Here is a 13,114-nt window from a genome sequence, read left to right as displayed (position 1 = left end):
ATAATGTTTGAGCAAAGAGGACTTGGAGTGGAGCTTTGGCGATTGAATAACTGTGTTGTTAATCATAAGTTAATTGTTGCATTCCTACGTAATACCCTTAATTATGCTTTTCCTTATTACGGTCCTTTAAGAGGCTGCAAGGAAACAAAGTATCCTCCTGATTTAACTTCTTTCTAGAGGCAGGACGTTGTTTTGGTAGACATTTTAGTTCATTTGCATGTAATCAAGCCTAAAGTGGAGTTGTAATGCTTCCTTTGCAAAGGAAATGAACGTGCCATTATTTCAGGCATTCATTTTTTATTTACAACACCACAGATTGTTCATTCTTGGCTTTTTTGTCTAATCTTTTCTGTCTAATCGCCTCAGTTATGTTTCCGTTTGTAGATCATATTGAACCAGAGCCTAGTAACCTGGTCCTTGGCGTAAGCATAACAAACCTGGTGAAAATCTATGAGAAAGGAGGCAAGTTGGCTGTCAACCACCTCAACCTGAAGTTCTATGAAGGGCAGATCACATCATTTCTGGGCCACAACGGAGCAGGCAAAACTACTACAATGTAAGAGTTCATTTATGTCAGATCTTAGGCTGAAGCCATATTTTTGTGGCACTTTATTATGAGTTTAGCCAATCCTATAAAACCTTTTTTTGCAAACTATAAAGCCCTTGCAAATAAATACAACATATGCTGTGTATTAGATGATTAAAATGATACAATTAATTACCGGCATGTCAATATTGCAAAGGTTCTTAATTATTTTTCAGTCATGATTTAGAGAGAACCTGATAATGTTATTGATTTGCCTGTACAAACCACTTTATAATTTGCAAGCAATCGACTGATTATTAACCTGAATTAATACAATGTATGAGTTAAGTTAATATCTGCAACATCTACAAAAAAAAAAATATTATTTTATTAACTTAATTTGTAACATTTAAAACTTGGAAGTTTCAAGCACTGCTGCCATCCAGCTGGAGGTTTGTTTATTGTTTAAATATGAATAAAAAACTAATACTGTACCGTGGTACCTGAAGATACAAGTTGGATTTGTTTTGTGATGCAACTCGTACATTGAAAACCTTGTATTGCGAAACAAAGTTGCCTATCGAAATTAATTACAATTTTCATTTGGCTTGGTCTCTCAAAAACAGCACACTTTTTCTGCCTTTTGAAAATAACTTTCATAATAAGAAATATTATTTCAAAAACATTACAATAGAATGTTAAGTTCAACTAGTGTAGAATTTTATTAGAAATGTTTTTTTTTAAACATAGAATAGGTTGTTGCATCAAAAAATGTCAAATAAGAACTACATTTCCCTAGAAATTTATATTTTTATGTCAAAATGGAATAATATTTATCTTTATTGACACACATTATTTCCTAGTTATTGTGGGCTATGTAAAATTATGTGACTGGCCCGATTTGGCCTCTGGGCCTTGTGTTTGACATATGTGATGTACAGCATTTACCTTGGAGAGAGGACTTTTAAGGTGTCTCCTCCATTGGATCAATGTCCCCCCTTTAGATATTTATTTAACATCCTTGATTCGTGTTATCTCATTCTGCTTAAATATGTTGCAGACTAGCAGTGATGCACTGGAACTGCTTCACCAACTTGTATCTGCTTGACCATGTTTTTGATTATTTCTTTCTTGAATATCAACATGTTTTTACAATGGTTGAAACAACTAAGATATGTCAATTTCTAGCTATAAGCTAATAATGTTAGATAGTAAGACACCAGATGTTTTGGTTGGATCATATGGGGTTCACTGTGACATTTGCCAGGCTAACCATCAGGTGTAAGGCTTGTAAGCCAAATTTTTGCTTTCAGACTATAGCATAACAATTAGACAGACAGTTTTTATGCCAAAAACCTGTAAACTAAGGCATTCATATCCCCGGGTACACTGCAAAAAGTCAGTGTTCAAAAACAAGAAAAAAAAAATACAAAAATGAGTGGTATTTTACTTGAACTAAGGAAAATGATCTGCCAATAGAACAAGATAATTCGGCTTGTCAAGACTTTCCAAAACAAGTAAAATTAGCTAACCTCAATGAACCCAAAATACCTTAAAATAAGTATATTATCACTAATAAACAAGTGCACTTTTCTTGGTAGAAAAACAAATGAGACATTTTTGCTCAATATCCATCCATCTTCTTCCGCTTATCAGAGGTTGGGTCGCGGGGGCAGCAGCCTAAACAGGGAAGCCCAGACTTTCCTTTCCCCAGCCACTTCGTCCAGCTCTTCCCGGGGAATCCCGAGACGTTCACAGGCCAGCCGGGAGACATAGACTTCCCAACGTGTCCTGGGTCTTCCCCGTGGCCTCCTTCCTGCTTTTTGCTCAATATGTTAAAAAATATTCTTAAATTAAGTCAATGCTAGTACCATTATCTTGACATAATGATATGCGCTCGGCATCATGATTTTGAAATTGATGTTTGAAATAAAAAATTATTACTTTAAAAAAGTAGTTTTATACTTATGAGTGTTGATGACACAGCTTTGCATTAGTTGATATTCTAGTTTCAAGCATATTTTACTCAATATAGGTCATAAAATCTCAGCAAAAAGCTGTAATATCTTTCTGAGATCATTTAGGACCAAAACCTTAAAAACAAGTAAAACACTTAACATAAAATCTGCTTAGTGAGAAGAATTATCTTATCAGACAGAAAATGAGCAAATACCACCCTTATTTGAGATATTTCATCTTACTGAGATTTCAGTTTTTGCAGTGTACCACTACTGAATGTCCCCCCTGCCTCTCATGCCCCCCACCCGTCCCGTCCCGTCCCTTACATTTCACCACCCAATTTTAAAACTACTGCATTTATGTATTATTTACATCCGGCAGCCACACTAAAAATATATTTAAATACATCATGTTCTAGTTGCCCTTAGTAGTTTTGTTTGTGCGCTATATTTCAGATCTGTCCTGACCGGTTTGTTCCCACCTACCTCGGGGACAGTGTACATCAACGGGATGGACATTCGCTACGACATGGACATCATCCGAAGGACCCTAGGCGTGTGTCCGCAACACAATATCCTGTTTGACACGTAAGTGTCACGTCCTGCTTGACGGTTTCATCTTGTGTCTGTGTTTTCCTATGTTTCTTGCTTGGTTACAGTCCAGCTGTCTTTTTTTTCTACAAACCCCAAAATCAGTGAAGTTGGCACGTTGTGTAAATCATAAATAAAAATAAAATACAACAATTTGCTAATCCTTTTCAACCTATATTCAATTGTATGGACTGCAAAGACAAGACACTTAACGTTCGAACTGGAAAACTTGTTTTTTGCAAATTTTAGCTCATTTATAATTTGATGCCTGCAACATGTTTAAAAAAAGCTGGCACAAGTGGCAAAAAAGACTGAGAAAGTTGAGGAATGCTCATCAAACACTTATTTGGAACATCTCACAGGTGAACAGGCTAATTTGGAACAGGTGGGTGTCATGATTGGGTATAAAAGCAGCTTCTAGGAAATACTCAGTCATACACGAACAAGGATGGTGCGAGGGTCACCACTTTGTGAACAAATGCGTGAGCAAATTGTCGAACAGTTTAAGAACAACATTTCTCCAGGAGCTATTGCAAGAAATTTTGGGATTTCACCATCTACGGTCAGTAATATCATCAAAAGGTTCAGATAATCTGGAGATTATCTGATCGATCCCTCAGGCAGTAATGCATCAAAAAGCAACACCAGTGTTTGAAGGATATCAACACATGGGCTGAGGAACACTTCAGAAAACCACTCTCAGTAACTACAGTTTGTCGCTACAACTGTAAGTGCAAGTTAAAACTCTACTATGCGAAGCAAAAAAAACATTTATCAACAGCACCCAGAAATGCTGCCAGCTTTGCTGGGCCCGGTCTCATCTAAGATGAACTGATGCAAAGTGGAAAAGTGTTCTGTGGTCTGACTAACACACATTTCAAATTGTTTTTGGAATTGTGGATGTCGTGTCCTCCAGGCCAAAGAGGAAAAGAACCATCCGGATTGTTATAGGCACGGGAGTGTATTAGTGCTCAAGGCATGAGTAACTTACACATCTGTGAAGGCACCATTAATGTTAAAAGGTACATACAGGTTTTGGAGCAACATATGTTGCCATCTAAGCAACGTTGCTTATTTCAGGAAGATAAAGCCACATTGTGCATGTGTTAGAAGAGCGTGGCTTCATAGTAAAAGAGTATGGGTACTAGACTGACCTGCATGTAGTCCAGACCTGTCTCCCATTGAAAATGTGTGGCGCAATATGAAGCCTACAATACACCAACGGAGACCCTGGACTGTTGAACAACTTAAGCTGTACTTCAAGCAAGAATGGGAAAGAATTCCACCTGAAAAGCTTCAAAAATCGGTCTCAGTTCCCAAACGTTTACTGAGTGTTAAAAGAAAAGGCGATATAAGACAGTGGTAAAAATGCCCCTGTGCCAACTTTTTTGCAATCTGTTGCTGCCATTAAATTCTAAGTTAATAATTATTTTAAAAAAAATACGATTCTCAGTTCGAATATTAAATATCTTATCTTTGTAGTGAATTGAATTGAATAATTTGAAAAGGATTTGCCAATCGTTTTTTTCTGTTTTTATTTATGAATTACACACCGTGCCAACTTAACTGGTTTTGGGGTTTGTATTTCTACTTTCATTATGGTATGTTTTGCAGTAACTTTACTCCTGCTTCTATGCGATGGCTCCTGTCACCTTTTCTCGAATTTGCAATTTAGACTATTTAGGTTCAGCTGTTGCTGCTGTCTTTATTGGTTCATTGTTAATGTTGCAATGGCATTGTTTCATGTGTTGTCATCATGCTGACAAGCTGTTTTATTTTCCTGTCGAAGTTTCATCATGTCGTGTGCACTCTCTAGTTGCACTTGCCTGCTTTGGACAATAAATATATTTTTACTTGCACAGTTCGCTGTCCTCAGTATTCGGGGATCACGACTACCGCAAACTGTGCAAATGTGACAGTAAGTATTTTACACTGCGCTACAACTGCTTTTGGTACACCTACAAAACTGAGTAAGAGTCAGTATGTGGGTACAGTAGGAACAAAAAATTGTCTTTTGAAAGACAATGTTGTCTCAAGTGGTAAGATTTATTACTGTGGGTTGCCCAAAAATCACCTGTATAATTAAAGCATTTTTATTGTTAAACAATAGTCACAATGATGCAGTGCAGTTCTACACAAATACTGTACATCACAGATGTTGTATCTGATCATGTATACCTGGGATATTCAACTAAATTGTTTAGAGGGCCTCATTACCAGAATGCCAAGGACCAGAGGGCTGACTACTCCCTTTACTATTATTGTAATTTTTTATATTCCGGAGAACCAGAGTCCTCTACAGTAGACATTTGATTTTGGTCTCTTTATTTTGTGAGATTTACGGGAGCAATCTTGTGTTTTTAAGGTTTTTCCACAAAAAAAGCTGTTAAAGATCATATCTATGACAGCACTCTAGTTTTTTTAAGAATCTGCTGCAAAATGAGTTTCTTTTTAACTGAACTTGGGAGACACCAGTTGAATAGTTTAAATGATTAAAAAAATGCCTAAAATGGAACATTCAGGAGCACCACTAGTGCAGCGGAAGCAGTTGAAGAAATGACTAATGGTTACATCTAAAGAAAACAAGCTACACTGCAACACATTAGTTACATAAATCATTCATCCATCCATTTTCTACCGCTTATTACAAAAAAATAAATGTACTGCTAAAAAGGAGGGGACTTTAAGGGGTGCCCTGAGACACGCCTCAGTTATGTAAATCACACGTTTGGACTCCTTGTTTGCTAACAAGGTAAAAATGTCAATGCAAGGATCAGCCTATGTGTTTACAGTGGCCCAAGTTCCTCAATACAACAGGAGTATTGAGGCGTTTTTTGGAGTGTGTGTAGAGTTTGAGCAGAAAATGCTGTATTGCTCTCATGTTCTTGGCTGTTCCTGTCATTCAAATAGAAAAATAGGAAAGAGCTTTCATAGATTCCCAAAATGATTGATTCATATAGGTAATAAAGTGTTGGAAAAAACGAAAGTGCGTTGAAGGAAATGGGTCTCAAAGTTAAAACTTTCATCATCTTGTGGAATACAATCAGACCATGCTTGTGTCTGTAGCGATCACTTTGTAAAATGATTGTTTGAACATTTGATTTGTTTGAGAAACTTTCTGTAATGCAATAAAGTTTATTCTCTACTATATTAGTATTTAAGAGCATAACTAAATCTAAGAAAAGGACAACAGATCGCATTAGTTGCTGTTTTTCTGTTGTGGTTACTATTCCTAAATATAACTACGAAGACCTGGTTGTGCAACTAAACTAACTGTTAAGTCCTAGTAATAAATAATGTGATTGTTGGTTCAATCCACTGTATTTTCGTTGTTGATTTTCATAACAGAAACTAAAAACTTTGCTGCTGTTGTTCTGCAGGAAACCCAAGTGCTTTATTTTACACGGATGATCACATTATAGCGTATTTGGTGATATTTGTTAGCATCGAGAAAATATCCCTAATATTAATAAACTAGATGAATCTCTCGTAGGCCCAACAGCATATACTGCATCTGGATATTGCAAGCAAACATTGCTGAACAATAGGGACATCTGTAGCTAAATAATGAGATACATTATGAACTTGACACCATAAAAACAACTGCAGGCATGAATTGTAGATTAGACTATTTATAGCAAAAAATCTTGCAAATAAACGTAACCTTTTTTTCATTAGCGTTACTATCACAGCAGCACGGCACTCATTATGTAAGCCAATACGTTACTTAGCAATGCACGAATATAAGTCCAACTTTGTCTTTTACCGAGTAATGCTTAATTTGTGGACCCCTCAGATGTAAATACATGATGTTCCTCCCATAATTTCTTCTCTAATTGATGTGAGTGTCCAATGAAGTGAGGTTGTTGTGAGCACTAATGTCTTGGTGATGATAAATGGTTTATATCTTAAAAAAAAAGAATGTTCTTGAGAGTGTAAAAATCCACTCCATCCCCTATATTTGCCCCTAAACCTTTCAATATACGGCCAAATCCGCACTGATTTAGGTAAATAAACAGTAGCTTAATGGGCATCTAGACCAGTGGTTCTCAAATGGGGGTACGCGCACCCCTGGGGGTACTTGAAGGTATGCCAAGGGGTACGTGAGATTTTTAAAAAAATATTTTGAAAAAGAAACAATTCAAAAATCCTTTATATATACGTTTATTGAATAATACTTCAACAATATATGAATATAGGTTCATAAACTGTGAAAATAAAATGCAACAATGCAATATTCAGTGTTGACAGCTAGATTTTTTTGTGGACATGTTCCGTAAATATGGATGTTAAAGATTTCTTTTTTTGTGAAGAAATGTTTAGAATTAAGTTCATGAATTCAGATGGATCTCTATTACAATCCCCAAAGAGGGCACTTTAAGTTGATGATTACTTCTATGTGTAGAAATATGTATTTTTTAAATGAATCAATTTTTTATTTTTCAACAAGTTTTTAGTTATTTTTAAAAAAAAATTTCCAAATAGTTCAAGAAAGACCACTACAAATGAGCAATATTTTGCACTGTTATACAATTTAATGAATCAGAAACTTATGATATAGTGCTGTATTTTACTTCTTTATCACTTTTTTTCAACCAAAAAGGCTTTGCTCTGATTAGGGGGTAGTTTAATTAAAAAAATGTTCACAGGGGGTACATCACTGAAAAAAGGTTGAGAACCACTGATCTAGACCATCGCCTGCAACCCGGAAATGCCTCGAGGTCACGTGATTGCAAGCCAGCTATTGAATACTTATGGTTTATAGTGTATCTGCTTAATATTGTTTGTATATGTTATTGCAGTAAATATTAATTTCAATATTACACTTTCTCTCTGCAGTTTAACAGTGGAGGAGCATGTGTGGTTTTATGGACGTCTAAAAGGTTTGTCTGAAGAAGAGGTGAAGGCAGAGATGGACCCTCTACTCGATGATGTTGGTCTGCTGCACAAAAGACATGAACAAACCAAAAACCTCTCTGGTGAGTAGATAAAAATAGATAGTCAGGATGGTAGCCATCAGAAAATAATGACTTCCTGCTACAACGTGAAACATTTCCCTCTTCCTACTAGGTGGCATGCAGAGGAAGCTGTCTGTGGCAATTGCATTTGTTGGAGGCTCCAAAGTGGTTGTTTTGGATGAACCTACAGCAGGGGTAGACCCGTACGCCCGCAGAGGTATCTGGGACCTGCTGCTCAAATATCGCAAAGGTGAACTGGAAGCTTTCAGGTTAAGGTGGCAGAAAATGACAGTGTTGCATTACTTTTAAAACATATCGCAAAACATACTATTGTTCTTTACATTTAAATACCTTAATTAAATTATTGGTCATGTGTTTTCTTGCAGATTAAGTTCTTACAGTGTTTAGCCAACAACAAAAATAATGGAACTGCAATGTTTTTTTTCTTTTTTGCTCCTTCAGATCGAACCATCATCCTGTCCACTCACTACATGGATGAGGCGGAGCTACTTGGTGATCGAATAGCTATCATCTCCCATGGAAAGCTATGCTGCTGTGGGTCGCCCCTCTTTCTAAAATCTAAACTGGGATCTGGCTACTACCTGACCGTGGTCAAGAAAGAACAACTGAACCCCAGCACACCCACCCAGGGGCGTCGAGGTGGGGGGGTAAGTGGAGATGTTATATCGGGGCTCTTGTAAAGTTTTAAGACTTTTTTTTCTGTCATTTAATTATACTCTACAACACCAACTTTATTTATAAACTAAAAACAAGCACAGTTATAAAACAAAGGGCTGTAGACCACAAGTGAAATAAAAAAGCAAAGGCATAAGACGGACCAAAACATATAATTTAAAACAGTTATTCTCAAAGTGTGATATGGATACCATTGGTGGTATATGGGCTCCATCGAGTGGTACTCAAAATAATCATGTAAGTGACTAGTGTTTTATTTTAAAATAATCCAACAGTGTTACTGTTCAAACTGTGCATTTTGTTTCGGTGGCCAAACTTTTTTAATATACTTGGTAAATAAAACTTCTACCTTGTTTTCAATGACTAGTTAGGCCTACTAAGATATTGCATTTTAATGTTGGTCGTTATAGTTGTACTTAGAGAGACATTTTTTTCTGAGGTGCTACTTGGAAAGAAAATGTTTCATAAGCACTGATTTAAAACAAACGTAAAATATATAGATATATAAAAATAAGATCAGATTAAAAAAATATAATTAAAAACAATGAGTCAAATACAGTGCATTCCGAAGGTTTTTGCACATTTTGTTATGTTAAGTTACAGTCACAGCATTATTCCGAAATGCAATTAATATTTTTTTTTTCCTCAAAATTGTAGACATCATCCCGCATAATGAAATATTTTTATTTTTTTATTTTTTAGAAATTCTAGCTCCATCAGGTGGGATGGGAAACATTGGTGTGAATCCAAGGGATTCAAGTCTGTGCTCTGGCTGGGCCATTCAATGACAGTTACAGAGTTGATATATTTAATATATTGGGTGTGTGCTGGGGTCTTTGTACTGTCCATCTTCTTCCACTTATCCGAGGTCGGGTCGCGGGGGCAACAGCCTAAGCAGGGAAACCCAGACTTCCCTTTCCCCAGCCACTTCGTCTAGCTCTTCCCGGGGGATCCCGAGGCGTTCCCAGGCCAGCCGAGAGACATAGTCTTCCCAACGTGTCCTGGGTCTTCCCCGTGGCCTTGTACCGGTTGGACGTGCCCTAAACACCTCCCTAGGGAGGCGTTCGGGTGGCATCCTGACCAGATGCCCGAACCACCTCATCTGGCTCCTCTCGATGTGGAGGAGCAGCGGATTTACTTTGAGCTCCTCCCGGATGGCAGAGCTTCTCACCCTATCTCTAAGGGAGAGCCCCGCCACACGGCGGAGGAAACTCATTTCGGCCGCTTGTACCCGTGATCTTATCCTTTCGGTCATGACCCAAAGCTCATGACCATAGGTGAGGATGGGAAGGTAGATCGACCGGTAAATTGAGAGCTTTGCCTTCCGGCTCAGCTCCTTCTTCACCACAACGGATCGGTACAACGTCCGCATTACTGAAGACGCCGCACCGATCCGCCTGTCGATCTCACGATCCACTCTTCCCTCACTCGTGAACAAGACTCCTAGGTACTTGAACTCCTCCACTTGGGGCAGGGGCTCCTCCCCAACCCGGAGATGGCACCCCACCTTTTTCCGGGCGAGAACCATGGACTCAGACTTGGAGGTGCCGATTCACACTCGGCTGCAAACCAATCCAGTGAGAGCTGAAGATCCCGGTCAGATGAAGCCATCAGGACCACATCATCTGCAAAAAGCAGAGACCTAATCCTGCGGTCACCAAACCGGAACCCCTCAACGCCTTGACTGCGCCTAGAAATTCTGTCCATAAAAGTTATGAACAGAATCGGTGACAAAGGACAGCCTTGTCGGAGTCCAACCCTCACTGGAAATGTGTTCGACTTACTGCCGGCAATGCGGATCAAGCTCTGGCACTGATCGTACAGGGAACGGACCGCCACAATAACACAGTCCGATACCCCATACTCTCTGAGCACTCCCCACAGGACTTCCCGAGGGACACGGTCGAATGCCTTCTCCAAGTCCACAAAGCACATGTAGACTGGTTGGGCAAACTCCCATGCACCCTCAAGAACCCTGCCGAGAGTATAGAGCTGGTCCACAGTTCCACGACCAGGACGAAAACCACACTGTTCCTCCTGAATCCGAGGTTCGACTATCCGGCGTAGCCTCCTCTCCAGTACACCTGAATAAACCTTACCGGGAAGGCTGAGGAGTGTGATCCCACGATAGTTGGAACCACCACCCCGGTCTGCCAATCCAGAGGTACCGCCCCCGATGTCCACGCGATGCTGCAGAGTCTTGTCAACTAAGACAGTCCCACAGCATCCAGAGCTTTAAGGAACTCCGGGCGGTTCTCGTCCACCCCCGGGGCCTTGCCACCGAGGAGCTTTTTAACTACCTCAGCGACCTCAGCCCCAGAAATAGGAGAGTCCACCACAGATTCCCCAGGCACTGATTCCTCATAGGAAGACGTGTTGGTGGGATTGAGGAGGTCTTCGAAGTATTCCTTCCACCTATCCACAACATCCGCAGTTGAGGTCAGCAGAACACCATCCGCACCATACACGGTGTTGATAGTGCACTGCTTCCCCTTCCTGAGGCGGCGGACGGTGGTCCAGAATCGCTTCGAAGCCGTCCGGAAGTCGTTTTCCATGGTTTCCCCGAACTCCTCCCATGTCCGAGTTTTTGCCTCAGCGACCGCTGAAGCCGCACACCGCTTGGCCTGTCGGTACCTGTCCACTGCCTCCGGAGTCCTATGAGCCAAAAGGACCCAATAGGACTCCTTCTTCAGCTTGACGGCATCCCTCCCCGCTGGTGTCCACCAAGGGGTTTTAGGATTGCCGCCCCGACAGGCACCAACTACCTTGCGGCCACAGCTCCGATCAGCCGCTTCGACAATAGAGGTGTGGAACATGGTCCACTCGGACTCAATGTCCAGCACCTCCCTCGTGACATGTTCAAAGTTCTTCCGGAGGTGGGAATTGAAACTTTCTCTGACAGGAGACTCTGCCAGACGTTCCCAGCAGACCCTCACAATGCTTTTGGGCCTGCCAGGTCGGTCCAGCATCCCCCCCCACCATCGCAGCCAACTCACCACCAGGTGGTGATCGGTAGAAAGCTCCGCCCCTCTCTTCACTCGAGTGTCCAAAACATAAGGCCGCAAATCCGATGACACAACTACAAAGTCGATCATGGGACTGCACCCTGGGGTGTCCTGGTGCCAAGTGCACATATGGACACCCTTATGTTTGAACATGGTGTTTGTAATGGACAAATTGTGACGAGCACAAAAGTCCAATAACAAAACACCACTCTGGTTCAGATCCGGGCGGCCATTTTTCCCAATCACGCCTCTCCAGGTTTCACTGTTGTTCCCAACATGAGCGTTGAAGTCCCCCCCAGTAGGACAAGGGAATCACCCGGGGGAGCACTTTCCAGTACTCCCTCGAGTGTACCCAAAAAGGGTGGGTACTCTGAACTGCCGTTTGGTGCGTAAGCACAAACAGTCAGGACCCGTCCCCCCACCTGAAGGCGGAGGGAGGCTACCCTTTCGTCCACTGGGTTGAACTCCAACATGCAGGCTTTAAGCCGGGGGGCAACCAGAATTGCCACCCCAGCCCGTCGCCTCTCACTGTCGGCAACGCCAGAGTGGAAGAGGATCCAGTCCCTCTCGAGAGAAGTGGTTCCAATTCCCTTGCTGTGCGTCGAAGTGAGTCCGACTATATCCAGCCGGAACTTCTCCACTTTGCGCACTAGCTCAGGCTCTTTCCCCCCCAGTGAGGTGACGTTCCACGTCCCAAGAGCTAGCTTCTGTAGCCGAGGATTGGACCGCCAAGTGCCCTGCCTTCGGCTGCCGCCCAGCTCACATTGCACCCGACCTCTATGGCCCCTGCTATGGGTGGTGAGCCCATTGGAGGGGTGACCCACGTTGCCTCTTCGGGGTGTGCCCGGCCGGGCCCCATGGGAACAGGCTCAGCCACCAGGCGCTCGCCATCGTGCCCCACCTCCTGGCCTGGCTCCAGAGGGGGGCCCCGGTGACCCGCGTCTGGGCGAGGGAAATCTGGGTCCATGTTTTATCTTCTTCATAGAGGTCTTCGAGCTGCTCTTTGTCTGATCCCTCACCTAGAACCTGTTTGCCTTGGGAGACCCTACAAGGGGGCATAAAGCCCCCGGACAACATAGCTCCTAGGATCATTGGGACACGCAAACTCCTCTACCACGATAAGGTGGCAGCTGAAAGATTAACCGTAGCCCTAGTCGAAGTTCAAGAACGCTCTGAAGCATGTTTTTAGCCAGGATGTCTCTATACATTGCTGCATTCATATTTCCCTCTATCCTGACTAGTGTCTCAGTTCCTGCCGCTGAGAAACATCCCGACAGTATGATGCTGCCACCACCATGCTTCACTGTAGGGATGGTAATGGCCTGGTGATGAGCGGTGCCTGGTTTTCTCCAAAAATTACACTTGGCATTCATGCTAAAG

The 13,114-nt window shown here is 41.6% G+C and overlaps 1 protein-coding gene across 5 annotated transcripts in view; it reads left to right on the top strand.

Annotated features, from left to right (window-relative positions):
- The window catches only part of abca7 (ATP-binding cassette, sub-family A (ABC1), member 7), a 110,181-nt gene that overhangs the window by 37,502 nt on the left and 59,565 nt on the right, over positions 1-13,114 (top strand). For all 5 annotated transcript variants that reach the window (XR_009803690.1, XM_061883442.1, XM_061883443.1 and 2 more), the window contains exons 19-23: positions 385-556; positions 2,941-3,072; positions 7,915-8,054; positions 8,146-8,283; positions 8,496-8,701. Coding sequence is in view for 4 of the 5 variants with exons in the window: in XM_061883442.1 (XP_061739426.1) it covers positions 385-556; positions 2,941-3,072; positions 7,915-8,054; positions 8,146-8,283; positions 8,496-8,701 (788 nt within the window). In the remaining variant the exon portion in view is untranslated. The remainder of the gene's footprint in view (positions 1-384; positions 557-2,940; positions 3,073-7,914; positions 8,055-8,145; positions 8,284-8,495; positions 8,702-13,114) is intronic.

Source organism: Nerophis ophidion, linkage group LG22, assembly GCF_033978795.1.
Source record: "Nerophis ophidion isolate RoL-2023_Sa linkage group LG22, RoL_Noph_v1.0, whole genome shotgun sequence".
In the NCBI taxonomy this organism is placed as follows: Eukaryota; Metazoa; Chordata; class Actinopteri; order Syngnathiformes; family Syngnathidae; genus Nerophis; species Nerophis ophidion.
This window is presented reverse-complemented; position numbering and strand designations above follow the sequence as displayed.